The 17,182-nt window shown below is 37.6% G+C and overlaps 1 protein-coding gene across 1 annotated transcript in view; it reads right to left on the bottom strand.

Annotated features, from left to right (window-relative positions):
• NKAIN2 (sodium/potassium transporting ATPase interacting 2) overlaps positions 1–17,182 on the bottom strand; it is a 548,435-nt gene that overhangs the window by 299,694 nt on the left and 231,559 nt on the right. Inside the window, exon 2 of the mRNA XM_075707629.1 lies at positions 3,550–3,687. Within this exon, the coding sequence (XP_075563744.1) occupies positions 3,550–3,687 (138 nt within the window). The remainder of the gene's footprint in view (positions 1–3,549; positions 3,688–17,182) is intronic.

Raw genomic sequence — 17,182 nt, forward strand, 5'->3', positions numbered from 1 at the left:
CTCATGTCCAATTTTTCATCCACCAGTACCCCCAAGTCCTTCTTTGCAGGGCAGCTCTCAATCCCTTCATCCCCCAGCCTTTACTGATACTGGGGGTTGCCCCCACCTAGGTGCAGGACCTTGCACTTGGCCTTATGGAACTTCACAAGGTTCATATGGGCCCACTCCTCAAGGTTGTCAAGGTCCCTCTGGATGGCATCCCATCCATCAGGTGTGTCAACCACACCACTCAGCTAGATGTTGTTTTGCAAACTTGCTGAGGGTGCACTCAATCCCACTGTCTACGTCATTGATGAAGATATTAAATACTATCAGTCCCAGTACTGACCCTTGAGGGACACCACTCACTACTGGTTTCCACTTGGACATTGAGCCACTGAGTATATCTATTTGGATGCAGCCATCCAGCTGCTTCCTTATCCATCTAACAGTCCATCTGTCAAACCCATCTCTCTCCAATTTAGCAGCCAGAATATTGTGGGGGACTACATCAAAGGCCTTACAGAAGTCTAGATAGATTACATCCATGGCTCTTCCCTTGTCTACTGATGTAGTTACTCCACTGTAGAAGGTCACTAGATTAGTCAGGCAACTAACAATCCATAGCAGAGTGAGGAATATGTACTGAGTATATCAGCATACCTGGAATCCCTCTATAGAAGGAATGGGGAGAAACTGAGCCTCCAGGCAGAGCCCTACCCAGGTGAAGAACATTGCTTCTTTCCAGAACCCTTAATAATTTGCATTGGTATTACCTCTCAGGCATTTGCATTGATGGATCCTATGATAGCATTGCTAAAAAACACATTTACATCTCAGTCATTACACTGGCTAACCTTTGCTCCTGCTGAAATCCTTATTCTCTGTTCCAGCATAGTGCTGTTAAACAGTCCTTTTATCATTATTGCTTTCACAAAAAAATGGCTTGCTTAATTATTATCTTTTGAAAAGACACTCATTCCCACCCTCAGAACAGATGTTTCACCTCCTGCATCAATTGCTCACTTATTGGTTAATGGTTTAGGTTTACAAGCAAAAATGAATGTGTTCTTGCCGAACCTATATTAAGATTAACCCCTCTGATGATATTAAACTCCAATTTCCTGTCCTCTTTGTCACCACAACTCCTGCATCCCATGTAATTTGAACTATTTTCCAAGGCCTGAAACCACACAGTCACCTGTTCCCCTCATCCACTTCTAAATTTCCCTGTAACTCTTGCAAGTTCAAGGACACACTTTCATTTGTGGTGTCCTATCTGTCTAAAACTTATTTCCTCTTCTCCCTAAGCCACTGAATCATTTCTTTAAATCTCACCTTAAAACCTCCCTTGCTCTCTTTAACCTATGGTTCACAACCTCTGGAAAACTTTTCTGTGATACCCTTTATGAAGCATGCACAGTAAAAGGAAATTTATTGTAGTCTTGTTGAAGCAAACTATACTTGAGGTACTAATGTGACTGTGGATTAAGGGTCCTATAGGATCCACTCAAGATAGATTGACCCTTGCAGAATCTATTGAAGTCTGAGTATTTACATCCATTCACCTGAAAACCTCATAGCTACATTCTTGCAGGCTTATAGGCTGTTGTCTTTCTTCTTGCCTTTGAACTCATAACTTCACTCCTGGTGTCAGATGACACCACTGAGTTTTGCCCAGCTTCAGCAAGGTGCCTATTCTGGACCCAGTAGAACTGAAGAAAGGATGCAGTTCCCTTACCTCTCCCTCTAGTGACCAGTACCATTTCCCTCTTCCTGACTTTAGATACTGTCCAAAGAGAGCAGCAGTAGAAATGAAAAAATCACAGCACTCCTTTGTTGATCCAACTAAATGAAGGATCAAACTTTCACCATTGTTTCCTTATCTAAGCAGTCTACGATAAATGGCAGATTCAGGTGCCTATTATAAAATCTGAGCAAGACAAACAATTTGATCTTAGATTGATTCTATCCAGTCCAGTGAGAGGAATCAGGAAGGCAAACTCACAAAGCCAGATGGGATACACAGTGAGGGTGAGGGGGAGCTCTAAGAAAAGATATGTGTGAAAATTAGTAGGATGGTGTGGCACAAACAGTATCATCCAGAAACTCAAGTGAATGGTACCTATTTATAAGACTGGTATTCCTCACCATTCACAATGCACTCATAATTGTATCAGGTAATTTTCTGTACCTCTGTTGAAAAGGCCATTTAAATCTAGCTTTTTTGTTTAGCTCAGCTAAGCATTTTATGCTCATGCTTGTTTTTATGCTTTGGAATAGTCTTGGGATGGAATTTTTTACTCTTTTCATTTAACTGACACTTGCTTGAATTTTGGGGGTTTATTTTCAAGCCTTTTGTATTAGTAAAAGCACTAGAAATGGAAGAAGAAAACTTCAGTTCACATTCACGTGACTCCCAGAGTTGTCGCTAACTACTGAAGGCTTTCAATGTTGATAATATATGGTTTGGAATAGAGTAAATTGTGTGCATGCATAGAGACATTATACATGTGGACACACATTTTCCGCGTATAGGAAATCACAGAGATAGAAACACAAACATAAATGTTAATGTATTATTGTTAGCATCACACTACTGCAATATGGATGGTAGCACAGGGGTATAAGCAAAACTTTTCTATCTCCTGAGTGATTACTGGTATATGAGGGAACAGTGTAAGAGGAAACAGATTCTGCAGGTACAGATTCAGTGCAGTTATTTTCATTTGACATGAGAATATGGTTGTGCACGGGCAAATCTTTTTGACTGCTGTCTGTCTCTGAAAAGTATACAAGCTTTAACTGAATTAGCAGTCAATTTTGACAGAAATATTGTCATGCAAATTTATTTCTAACAAAAGGTGTTATGAACAACGGCTTTCAGATTTTTTATTCTGTCTTTATAGAGCTACAAATGGGGAAAAAAAACCAAACCCAGAGTGTGAAATGAGGGTTTCATTAATACTATATTGGACTAGAGAGTACCGCAATACTGAGTCTGTGTATAAGGGGTAGCTGAACAAGGAAAAAAAATTGATTAAAAATATAAAGGTCAAAATCCTTACTTTCGTTCTGGAGCCCTCAGACCGTAACCATTAAACCTGCATTCCTTACCATATTCTCGTACTTTATTTTCAACTTGGACTATAATTTCTCGGAGGGATATACATAACAGGCACTGCAGCAATGATGGTTGATAACAATAATGAGTAATTATAATAAATCATGGATCTGTTGGGAGGACCAGTTTATCTAGGAAAGTTATGGCTAGCATTTATTCTACCTCTAAATCCCTGTAATTCTGAGGATGCTATAATTCTTTAAACTGACCTCACTTCTTGAGAGTTCATATTGTCATGTAGTTTGTGATCATGCTGACTTTCAACTTGTGTAGGTTGTTACCACTTTATTGCAGGTATCTCAAAAGCTTTATAAGTAAATGTAAAATATTACAGAAGAAAGTTAAATCAAGATAAGATTTCTATTTGATTTATAAGCAATAGCTTTTGGAACACTTTTTTGTTTTTACATGCACATCAAAATAAGTAAATAAAATTAAATACTCACTCCTGTTATGTAACGAGGTCTATACTGGATGGTTCCAAATAAGCCAAGTATGACTATAATAATGTGTATAAAATTTGCCAGGATGGGTGCCCACTGATAACCAAGGAAGTCAAATATCTGCCTCTCGAGCACAGAGACCTATGATTAAAAAGCAAAAGCATAAATTGATTAGAACAGACCAGAAAACACCTATTAGGATATTTCCCCTTCCCAAACCCAAGATAATTGCCCTGAGTTAAAAAAATGGCAGCATTCTGGTAGGCTGTGCAGAGATAAAATGTTGTGGAAATGCAGCTACTGTTCCTTAGATGATCAGACTACTGCAGCAAGGTGCATTTCAGATTTATCAAATGGAAAATATAGGACAGAACTAGATCTTTTTTCTCACTTCATGAAGAGACGAAGGTGGAGAGAAAATAAAAACAACCCACAAACAAACAGAAAAACAGTATGGACTTACTACATGCAGTTACTAAAAAACTCTCATTTGGTCTGTGTTTCTAAAAGGGGAAAAGTGAAAAGTAGGACAAAGTACTGACAAAATCTATTAAAAACAGTATTATGTAGCTTCCTCCTCTTCCACAGATGCCAGAATCATAAGGGATTTCCTTACATAGCAAGAGAAAATATAGACACGATTTTGAAAGATTTTTTTTCCTTTACTTTAAAAATTTAAAATTTTTGATTAAACAACTGTACTTCTTTCTCCGAATCATATCCACCAGCTTCAAATATTTAGTGATGTTTCAAGGACATTACAGAGAGAAAAGGTCTCACAAAGAAATATTAATCTTTAAAGTCTAGGAATAAATAAAGAATTGTCCATTTTCCTTCTTCTTCTTCTGGAAACAAGAGTTTAAAATAAGAAAAGAGGAAAAATGGATGTTTTGGACGAAAAAGTACACTATGGTAAGAAAAGAAAAATATGTTTTAATTCAACTCCATTTTAATAATGCAGTGAACCCAAAATGTAGGGTTATGATGAATCAGTTCCTAATGTTAGAAAATAAACATCCACTACATGGTTTTCTTAGGCTTCCAAATAAATAAAATGTCCTAGAGAGATTATCTTATGTAATCACTGATAAAATTATAGAAGAGTTAAGTGTAATTACAGTGAACCATTTTTACTAATGCATCATTTTTTTCCAGACTTCTGCTAACTGTTTTAAAAATAAATACAAAATAAAATCAGCCTGTATACAGTCAAGTTGGAATAGCTCAAACTATTTCCAGATTCTTGTCGAAGGCTGGTTGTTAATAGGTTAACAGTGTTACTGACCTTGAGGGATCTAAGAATTGAATTTCCAGAGGATAAAGAAAACCATTTTGAGATGATTCTTAAAGTATATGATTGGACTAAAATTTCAGACAGGAACCACAAAGGAGAAACCAGTCAAAAGATGATTTATAACACAAACTCCAAAATGGAAAATGACAAAGTGCTTTTCCTCGGAAAGCTCCTTGAGAAGAAACTCAACCACAACTACTTCACAATGATACAGAATCAAAACTTTGCATTGATATAAACTAAAGTGCACACAGGCACACACACACAAATGGGTATGTACAGGCACTGCCAGCCAGGGTGCCTTGGACAGCACACACAGCACAGAGGCACCCACTATGCTGGGGCCTGGGACAGGGTCACACTCAGCTGATGGACTCAACAGCTGAGTCATGGTAACAGGCTCTCAGTTCACTCCAAAGGAAGAAGAGAGTATTAGCTTAAATCACAGTGAAGGAGAATTAAGCAACCGTGGTTTATATCATGACTGGTGCAGGCTAAGAATGAGCTACAGAAATTAAGCTCTAATCAGTAACTCATTAAGTCCCCTCAGCTCAATTGTGTTGCATCAGATGCCCACAGCTTCTAATCATTTGCTGGTGTTTTTAAGTTAGACATATAGTTTTTTAACAACTTTCAATTCTTGGTTCTATGGCATAGGAAGTTAAAAAAAAGCCCAATAAATACAAGTATTTTGGGCCTGTGTCTTATGAAAGAATTCTAACGCTAAAGCCTACCTGCATCGCATATAACATCCCCAGCTAACCCTCCACCAGCACTTCTACCATTTTGAGGCAGAATGAATATATTTGTGCTATTCCTTAGAGAGGTTAATTTAATTTTTCATCAAAATTTCAGATAGTATCCTGAGATACGAGGCCCACTTACTCAACGAATTCTCCACCGCTACCCAGCAGAAAAACAGAATAATATTTTGAAAGTCAAATCCACACAAAATACACCTACACATCTGCAAGTGTGCATGTGCATGTGAGTCAAGTCCTTTACTGTGAGACAGCAGGGAAAGAAAAAAAGATTTGAATTTATTTTGTAAGAAGAAAGGCAAAACTAAAGTTCTGTGAAGAGATGTGGACATAATGGTGTTCTCAGCACATCTAATAAAAACCATCACAAGCACAGGTAATTCAAGTTAAAATCAAGAAGAAATTAGTTTCCACTTGTCCGTTGGTTCCTTAAAGGAATCACATATGTAATACTAAGCCCCTGTCCTTAATCCATTTGATGCTGCTGAGAGAAGGAATAGGCCTTCACTGCATTTGATAAGATGGTAATCACAGTTTTTAAAAATCCTGTGTAGGACCACATCCCTGCGTCGTATCGTGTACAAGTGGATCTCTGCTGTGACCTACTGAGGACAACAGGGCTCTCCACGGGTACAGAGCGCATTCTAAGTCTCAGCTGCTGCCTTCTCTAACTGAACATAGTAATAATAAAAAACTGGTAAATACAAGCTTTCTACAGTAGGTTTTCTGTTATGTAGTAATGAGAAGCAGAACAGTTATCTAAATAACACTTCAGTTATTATTACTGATGACATGAAAATAAGAAAGATTCTAGCTAAAGCTGAGCTGGTGAAGCTGACAGTTGGTTTAAATAAAAATGATTTGCTGTGCACTGAACATATCTTCAGGGTATTATATTCACGATTTATAAACACTTGTATGCATACATGGAGACCCAGTGACTCAAACAATAACAAAATCAAACCCCTGTCTTCCAAGTACTTCCCTGAGAGAATCACCTCCTGTGTGAGCAGGCAGAAAAAAAAGAGGAAATTTCTGGAAAAATGCTTGATCAACAAGTTCTATTCTTGCAAAATACTTTCTGTGCACAAGTTATGAAACACCAATATCCATGAAAGAGATAGATGATGGAAAAAAATGGGGGAAGTCCCTAATTTTACACTGAATTATTTGGTATTTTTAATATTGCTTCCCAAAATTATTTTTAGAATAACATTATAGGAACCATATTGCTAGAATTATGATAAAAAACCTAATTAAATAAGTGTTGCACTTAAGAGAGGTAAAGTATTGAAACCTGGAGCAAATACTTGAATTCATGGAAACATTTTACATACCTATACAGAGCTGTAGAGATAATTGTGTCACAGATGTCTATATTTTTTTTTACTGTACAAGACCAAATTCACCTTTGCTAATAACTTAACAACAAAAAATCAGAATTTGTGAGGTATAGTAGAACTGAAATACTCTTGAAACCAGAAGAGTATTTCAGTTCATTCACTTGTCTTCAGAGCAAAGTTTTATATACAACTGCACACTTGATCCCAATGACTAGCTTAAAGGGTTTGGGGTTTTAAGTTGATGCTACAATTTAGATCACAAATCTTAACATCATGTTATAGCACATTTTTTGTGTCTGTGTGCATGTGTGTATGTTTTTAGACTACAGAGTTTATTTCTGGCTGGCCAACAGTAACAAGATTTAGATATGTATCAGAACAACATCCTTTTGCATGCCTGAATGAAAATTTGAAAAATCAATCTCATGTAAACTGTTCAACCCACAAGGCTAAATATCATGAAGTTAGTATTTCAGCTACAGGATAAACTAAAGGAATAATAACTTAGAGGTGCTGAGAGTTTTAATCCCTATAAAGTATTTTATTTCCTGTTCATGAACATTTGTAATAACAATTTATGCATTATTTTAATAAGACATATTTGTACTCCACCAAAACCAGGAAGGTAAGGATTGAATGTGTACAAAAGTGGTTCAGACTCAAACTGATAAACTGGGTCAAGTTATGAGGTTCATTTTTACCTTAAAACCAAGATGACATAATACAAAATATTCAGCTGTCAGGTCCCAGCTAGGAGTATAATAAGCATTTAGTAAAACCTGCCCATGTGTTTTTTAGGAATACTCAAAATCAGATGAGCTGCAGGCACAAAAAAAAAAAAATTTGTTAACAAAAATGGGATATATAAGATCAGTTTAATATACTTGCTTAGATGTGATGTTTACTTTTAAAAGGCCAGATTTACAGAATTGGTGAGTGCAGGCCTGTATCACAGGGGCAGAGATGTGAAGGCTGCCTCTTCCCACAGTGCTTCTGAAACTAGAGAGTGCAGGGCAGACTTGGCTGATGACTCTGCATGCCAGCTCAGGCCTGGAAGCAGCATCGTGACATAGTGCCTGCCCCAGCTACAGGATCCTGCTAGAAAAGCTGCCAGTCTACTGGTGCAAGCTTAAGATAGGATCAAGGACTAACAAAACTACTTAAACATACTGGGAACCTAGCATTTACTGAAGGCAGTGGTCTGTATTGTTAGCTTCATATGACTACCTGGTACAAAGTCAGGTAGGTCATGAGCATGGTCTTGGTCTTGATGCCTATTTTGCTTATGTCAAATGTCTGCAGTGACAGGCTAGCTGTGACTGTGGCCAAAGGAGGGATCACGATACATGGGTTAGTGACCACTGGTGGGAATAGGTTTCAACACTGCCAACATGCTCTACCCCATCTTCTCCCATTCTGCCCTTGACAATGGGAAGATCAAGACTGATCTCTCAGGGGTTCCCTTCCACCTCTCTGCCCTAGCCCTACTCGCACTCCCCCTTCCTCCCCCCCACCCCTCTCTCCCTCCTTCACATCCTTCTGTTAGCTAGAGCATAGAAGCCCTGGCTCCCACACCTCATCTTTAAGGTGGCAAAATTCAATTTTACTGACACTACTGAGAAGCCTTGAGCTAGTTCTGAGCATAAAAATATTTTTGAATTAAGCTTTAATAATATTTTATAATTGCACAATCTGAATTTGCCTACAGTAAAGCCTGAAGGCAAAATCAAGCATTCACAGAACATTCAGAAAGATTAGCCTTATCTAATACTTGCAAATTGTTTCTGTCTTTATGGAAATATCTGACAATAAAACAGGTCTAGCTTTCATTCAGAAAGATAGAACTAGTTTCTATGCAGTGATTCCAATTACAGTATATAACATCTGTAAACCCAACAAAGATGTGATAATGCTGTTTTGGAGTTGACAAGAGGATGTATCTAGGGTATCTTAACTTGAGGTAGTGAAACTATCTTCTGTGTATGTTTCTTCAGCCAAAAATAGAATGTGGCTTAATACTTGAAAAAAAATTACCTTCTGACAACAACAAAAAACTAGTCTCCAATCCTCAGGAGGAAAGGCACACCTGTAAGAAACCTCATTAACCAAATAATTTTGAGAGGTATTGGCAGGGATCACTCACCATATCATCAGGACTGAGTCTTGTGATAATGAGAACTGGGCATTTGGTATCAGAGGACTGTATCAAGTGAAAATAGCCAATCTAGAGTCACTACAGTAGTTTTACTTTAAGAGTGTCCACAAAGCAAAAGCGAGAATGACAACTAATCCATGTCAGAACTGTAAGGCACGGAGGGCTCCTTGCTTTGTAGTCACTCATTCCACAACTAAACCTGGATAAGCAGGATGCTGACTTTGACCTTACAGAAATCTCTCTCTTAAGATGCTCCTGCTGGAATATTCATTATTCTTACATAGAATATGTGAAGCACCTGCTACATTTTCATGCTTTGGCATAACCTGAAAACTGACATTTAAACTATGCAGACCACTTTATGGAAGAGAGATAATTGACATCAGTTATAGTCAGAAAAGTTTGTAGCTGCTAAACTTTGCCTATTACCTGCGCATAAAGTCATTAGTCCTTAGGGAACTCCAAGTAGTGCTGAAGGCAGCAATGCATCTTCTCTGCAACATGGCTACCTTAAGAGTCAGACTTGTCATCTGCTTTCTGCACGAGTCCCAGGGACAAGCACAAGGTCTCAGAGCTCATCTTCAAGATGTCCAGTGACCCAGGTCCAGCACCTTTAAATTCAACCACAGCTGGGGAACACTGGCTGTTGTCTACAACCCAGTTCCACAAACAGAAATTTCTATCCTAAGGGTGAAGCTTTTTTTGTAAAGAAAATGGAGTATTCTCATAGGCTAGTTCAAGATTGTTGATTCAACTCAAGAATCATTGATTAGAGCCAGCCAATTTGCTGCAATTTTCAACATTTCGCCTTTTGTATTCAAACTGCTATGGAACATGATTATAAGAAAAAACGGCAGCATATGAAACACTCTATGTTGTCATAGTCTCTACAGGAAAACCTTAGGCCATTGGGCAATTGGGGTAGGGGTCCCCATTCCAAGCTCTGTGGACAGCTAGAGTGAGTCAGTCAGACACCGCCCTCAAAAAAAGCCCATTAAACATTTCTAGGAAAACACAAAGTTTTTTTTCTGTGTTTATGAAACAGTATGTTCAAACGAGTGGGACCCCAAGCTTTCTGTTTTAACGAAACACAAAACGCATCCCCTGCCTCTGGCAAGCACAGCGTCTGTGATATAAGTAAGCAGTACAGATTACAGTCTCATTCTCTTGCCTCTTCCAGCATTAAAGCTATAATAAAATTAAAAGGCAGACTGGCCATTCCTTTTCCCTAGCCCTGATGATAAATGTAATTAATAAAAAGCTAGTCTGTAATGACTAATGTACTAATACTGTATGTTGACCTCTTTTTAGTATGCTAGTTCATGTATGCATACATATATCTCCTTCTCTGAAGTGCATTGTTTCTGAAATACCTGTTTGCAGCCAAGCCTTATCAACCTACAAGGTAACAAATAGTGAAAAATGGAGTACTATAATAAAGTTCTAGCTTAAGAGACAGTGAATCACAAAGCTCTACTCCCAGTATGTTAAGATTGAAAAGTTAAAAACATGAGGGACAAGGAAAAGGACAGATGCAAAGCTGCAACAAAAGACTAAACATACATGATGAATGCTTGCTATGTTCCATAGTGAACTGCTAATAGGTGCCACTGTATCTCAGTGATGAGAATGGAGTCAAAATACTACACTTCCATGCAAGTAGATTGTCCAGAAAATAAAATGTAATTGGATCAAAATTAAAACGTTCAAACAAAAGGGAGAAACAGGAAAGGAAACAGAGATGCTAAAGAGGGATATAATGGGCCTTCTTTTTGCATAGATGTTTACTGCAGTCAGTAATGTGTCTCTGATTTACATGGAGATAATTTACATCAACTAATTTGAGGCTAAACTCTGATTTTTACTCGGTGCTTGTTTTGTGTAAAGGTTAGTGTTGAATGTCCTGGATTAAACCCATTTTTTTTATCCAAAAGATGCACTTAAGCACAGTAGCAATCTCTCAGCAGGTATTTTGATGATGACAATATTGTTAAATATCTAAAATAAGATTTTTTTTTTTTTACTTTGCTTCTGTACTTCATATGATAAAATAGTGATAAATAGTAGTATACTTCTCTGTATTGGAACAAGAATAACGCTGGTTTGCTGACACCAGTTGGTACCTTAATTATGTGATGAAGGCTGGAGTGGGCTGCCTAACAAACCTGCATAGCTGACATTATGGTGTTTGTGGAAGTTTTTTGCTTCATAAAAGAGCCAATCACATATAGTAAAACAAAAATTGCTTCATTGTCACAAATCATCTCCCCTTCTACATTTGCCTTCAAATCTTCGTTTTCCCCACCTTCCAATTTGCTTTCTTTAATTCAGTGCCCACAGCAATTCTCCCTGGAAGCAGCAAAAGCTATAATCTAGAACTGCTGCAAGCTTTCCTCCAGCAGAGCCCTACCCCTGCCAATAGCTGCCATCATTCAAGTGGCACTTGCTGGCATGATAGCACAGAGTTGCAGCAATTTCTTTCCACTTTTCCATACCTCATATCCCCAGCAGTTCCAAGGGGGTGATCACCTTGCTGGTTTGATGAGGTCTAGAAAACTCAGCAATAATTATTGCGCTGGCAGTGCTGAAGGCAGCCAGCATCACTAAGGCAGGAATTGGAATGCAGCCCAACCAACATAGCAGAATCTACTAATTTGTTGCACTGAATATTTTGTTGTAAGAAATAATCATGAGCCTTGTGATAGACTATGAAAGGCAAATTAGATTGCCTGAGCCAGACTCTTCTACAGTGCCTAGCAAAAAAAAAAAAAAAAAAAAAAAAAAAAAGCTGACAATTTTAGGTTAGCTGCTTAAATCTAGCCATTTAAAATGCTCTGGCTTGTTAGTAAATGACCTCCTCAAATTATACAAAAACCAATCATCTATCCAATCATGACCTATCAAAAAAGAGGTGTTTATAATTGTTTTTGACCAATTTAGTGTGGATTAGACTAGGAGAGGAAGGCTAACAGTATTCAATTTAATTTCATAATGTATGCTATCTTACACAAGATTGTAAAAAATTAAACAGTGAAGCTTTTTTCCTATAATCATATTAGTCAGTGTTTTAAATGATGCATGTCTATTGACTTTCTAACCCTTACTAGACAGTTTAATACAATTATTTGAGGGTAACTACAACGTCTTTTTCAAAGTGGACTCCTCCTATTAATGAAACAGTAGAAAGAAATAACATTTACATAACACCAAATGTCCATGCATTTCTTAGTGGTACAGGTGCCCTCTCTAGAGAGAGTACTTTTATCTCAAGAAAAGAAAATCTGGTAATATTGTGTGTGCTGCTTCTCTGCTAAAGCAAGAGCATACCTTTACGCAATGAATGCTGCACCTGCTGGTTCCTGCTTTGTGTTGTATGGCACTGTTTTCACTGGGGTCATGGTTTACCCTGTGGTTTATCTCTAGCCCAATGACATACTGATTAGAACTCCATTTACAATGAAGATGCAGGCAACTGACCTCCCTGGCGAATAGCATAGTTGGGTGGAAAAGGAACTTATGTTAATGAGAACTGCCTTCTTTCTGAGCAGAAAAAAATAACCAAAGCAGAGTCAACCCCTTTCACCCCTGCTGCTCTGTTACTGCAGCCAAAGAAAGAAAGGATCAATGACCACTCAAAATGCCCTGCTATTGACAGGTAGTTCCACACTGGAGGGAAGAAAGGAATAGATAAAGCTTGTGAACATCTGGGAAAATATGAAGAAAAAACAGGATTCATCAGATTTCCCCTTAATTTCTCTCTCTATACAAAGAAAATTATGCCAAAATGTAAAACTCCAGGGTAAAGACAGCTTTTCATTGTGGGCAACTAACCATAGTGCCAGCAGATTTCTGCCCAGAGCTGCCAATGGTTGTCAGTGTCTATGACATTTTTGAAGTGATGTTCATGTTCTCACTTTGTGAGCTCAGATAGGAATAACTGCTTCCTCCATAGCTGCCCTCCCCTAGGTGAAACAGCCTTCCCTGTTGTGGTGAATGTTGCTAAACTGCAGTCAAGTCTCTTCCTTCATCCCCTGTCCAGAAGTAGGTTTCACCACATATGTGGATGTAAAACCCTTACAGCTTAGCAAATAAACCTTCCCCATGTAATGACACTACTTTCCTAGGAAAGAAGACACTGGCCCATCACAGTCATAATTTCTATTTAGAAAGCAGAGGCAAGGTCCAATCTACATAATTTAGGATCCTAACTTGTGTCTATGTTTTAGGTATTGAACCTCCACCAAATTTCTGGTATACTCAGGGAAAGTATGTGTCTCTGAAGGCCTCCAGAGGGACATCTGGTCTGACTAAATGCAGGTATTCAAGTGAGACAAACTGAATCTGATCCATCCATTTCATCTAAGAGAGTTATAATTATTACTAAATTGATTGATACAGCTGATAGGCTGTATAAACTGTTAGACTATATGGTGTTCCAGGGACTGCCACAGATTTCCCATGGGATTCAGACAAAATCTTTTAATCTCAGGGTAACACACCTAGGCAGTATTTAAATCCTGATTTCAAGGCGAATTCACTTGGAACTGTAGATTTAATTGACTTCCTCTAATTATTAAGTTCCTATCTTATTTATATGTTTCTGAACATTTTATTCTGTGTATCAGTTTAATCTGTAAAGTGAAAAGTCTTTAAAGGAAATATTAGTTTTCAGCATTATTATACACTGGGCTTTCTCTTCCAGCCCTGTAAAAGGAGATCAGGAACCAGAGGTGACACCAGCTAATGTCCTATCAACAGTCAGTGTGATGGAGTATAAATTTGGTCAAATGCTATTCAACCAGTTTCTTCTCTTCCTGTATTGCAGACTACAATTAGGTTAGATTGGGAAAATGTTTTGATGAATATAATTTGTTGTGGGAGAATCAACACTACTTTTCTTGAGGGATGTTAAGAATCAGTGACCGAACCTTCCCATTATACCTATTCTGTCACAGAGCTTTGGCAATACTGAACACTTGAAGAAAACATGCTGTAAAAAGAGGTTATGTATGGAAGTGCTGAAGTTTTCTGACTATTCAAAACCTGCAAGGTAGACAACATTAAAATTGACAGGACATTGTTGCAAAGGGTATCACAACACTGACTGACTAGGCATCAAAATGACAGACGAAATAAATTCCTGATAAATGCAAAATGATGTACCTCCCTGGGAAAGAATATTTAACATACACAGCAAATGGTTCTAAATTAACTATTACTACTCAGGAAATTATAAAGTTATTCCAGATAGTTAGCATAAAATATCAGCTTGATGATAAACAAACCCCAAATTTTAGAAAACATTAGGAAAGATTGGGCAATGAAACAGAGAACTGCATTATCAGAGACAGTACCACAATTCAGTAGTAGACACCGTAAAACTGGAAAAGTACAACGAAATACAACAGGGATGATCAGAACAGTGGAGGATTTCCACTGAGGACAGACTAAACCAATTAGGACTCTTGAAGTCAGTAAAGAGAGCGCTGTAGGGGGACATGAAAAAGTCTTTAAAATCAAGGATGATATAAAGTAAGTAAGTAGGGAACAAGTTTTATTATTTCTCCTAGTACTAGCCATAGATGCAGCCAACCACAATGATGTGAGAAAAACTGACAACAAAAAAAAAGGAAATAATTTTTCACAGGGTGAATAATTAAACTGGGGAAAATATTGCCACAGGCTTTTGTGTTTTAGACAGAAAAAAAAATTAGAGAATTTTATGGAAAATTTGTCCATTGATAGCAGTTTAAAAATTATGTTCTGGCCACAGCTTTTGGTTTAAGTAGTCTCATAACTACTGATTGCTGAAACCTGAGAGGGTAAACTGAAGGAATGGCTGTGCTGTACAGGGTCCTGCACCGTTCACTAGGCAACTGCTACTGGCTGTCGCTTGAGGCAAGTTTCTGTGCTTAGGTGATCTTTTGTTCTCATCTAATATGGCTTTTTTATCTTCTATTTGAAGCAGCTTACAGGCTTTTGTTTAAATTTAAATTGCAATGAAATTACTGCAAATTCACAGATCATATTAAAATTATGCCCATTGACAGCATACAAAAATATGTCTACTTATGCTTAAGTCACAGAATATTATGCCTTCAGACTTTTGAAAGTGTTAAGATTTAAATTGGGTCAGGAACAAAACAAATATGATCTAAAATCATATTGCCTAAAGTTATTTATAAAATTACTTTTAAACACGATCGTTTCAGAGACATCCCCCCTTTACATTTCAGTAACACTGCAGGACAGCAGTATCTTCTCAGGTCCTATAAAAAGCTGCTCTCTAGTGGCTAGTGGGAAAGACCAAGAATTAGGAGATTGTAAAATGAAATCACTTCCTTTATTTACAACTCCTTATCCATTTGTTTCCATTTTAATGACATTGCACATGTTACATAACCTTGATGTTGAACACTATGATTAGTTCAAAAATTTTGAAAAATACTGTCCTCAGTCCTGCTGAGAGCCCTAACCAGTGAAGTATATAGCCTTTGTTTGCACTGAAGACAACTGTTAGGTGGCACTTTCCTTTCATTATCAAGAACCAGAAGAGAGCCATCTATCTGTTTCTAATAAACATCTGTTACCTGTATGACTACCTGGCTCTAATAATGTATGCCATGAAACAACGTTAAGACTGTGAGGTACATTAATGATAAGGTGATGGTGTTCCTGATGCTATAAAAGCATCCAAAATATGAACACTTCCTTATTTTAAGTAGCCCTTTAATGGGTTGAACACTAGCTGGCATGGCACCAAGAGGTGACACATCTGGTAACTGCTACAGGATACACCCCACTCAAAACTGGCACTGCAACAAGAACAAATCACTAAGTGTATTTTCAAATGAAAAAATATCCTTCAGATATGGCAGATTAGTGCAAAATCATGCAAGCTGGAGCACAAGATAGAAAAAGTTTTTCAAGCTTAAAGTGTAATGTTTGAGGAGAAAATACATGCCCTACGAAGCCTGGGTAGGAAGAATGGAACAGCAGATGGAAAACTCCACTGTGTGCTTCATCAGCCACCTGCCAAACACTGAATGGTTGCCAGTAAAAAAGCTACACCTTATTAAGTTATTAAATGGCAGGTGAAGTTGGCACTAGTGGCAAAGTGTAGCAATTTTGGGTAATGATGTATAGATTACACTAAGCATAAGAAATTCAAGTTCTGCTTTGAAAAGAGCAGAGGTAACTGAAATAATGAATGGTGGGCAAGGCACACAAGATTTTGTTGCCACGTAGCCTTATAAGTCTTTCTATGCACCTAATCTTCACCTTGAAGCTTTCCATACCTAAACTAGCAATCTATTTGCTGTGGGCCACAGAACATGAATGACCTATTTATTTTTATGCCAATGATGGTGGCAAAGAGGTTGGATAATGGAGTTTTCTCCCCATATCATCTAGCTAGGACTTTGCACAGTTTCCTTGAGATGCAGATAGCTATGAGTTCTAGGCTCCTTGACCTTCTACAATTACATTATGCTACACAAGATATATCTTCTTAGAAGAATAAAAAAGAAAAATAAAAAAAGATCATTTTTAAGAGACCTCCAAACCATGATTACAGCACTTTCTTCTTGTTGTGAATCCACAAAGGGAAATGACTAGAGATAACAGAAAAAGCAAGCACTATGCAGCTAGTTGGTATCAGAATTCTATAGATAAACTGCATTATTGTAGCTATGATATGACAATTTCATTGCCTTGGAAAGCAACAGTGATACCAATGGCAAACAGGTAATGATTAAAAAAGACAGAGATCTGAACACAGAAAGTAATAAGGTAGGGAACCAACCTTCTCTTCCTGTTATTTAAAGCCAGCAAATATGGATGTAAGTTGAAGTAGGTGGACACGTAGTACTTGCAAAAAGGTTCCTTATTTACATGTCTGATATGGACTTAGAAGTCTGAGCTTCTTATCTCTGTGGTTTTTAACCATTTGGGTCATTAATGTAGGCAACAAGAAAAACAATTCTACTTGTATCTAGATATTATGACTACTGCAGCAGGCACCCTAGTAATATTTTCTCAGGGATAACATCATCAGGTATTTCAACATAGTCAAAATAATACA

This window comes from Pelecanus crispus, chromosome 3 (assembly GCF_030463565.1).
Source record: "Pelecanus crispus isolate bPelCri1 chromosome 3, bPelCri1.pri, whole genome shotgun sequence".
Taxonomy (NCBI): domain Eukaryota; kingdom Metazoa; phylum Chordata; class Aves; order Pelecaniformes; family Pelecanidae; genus Pelecanus; species Pelecanus crispus.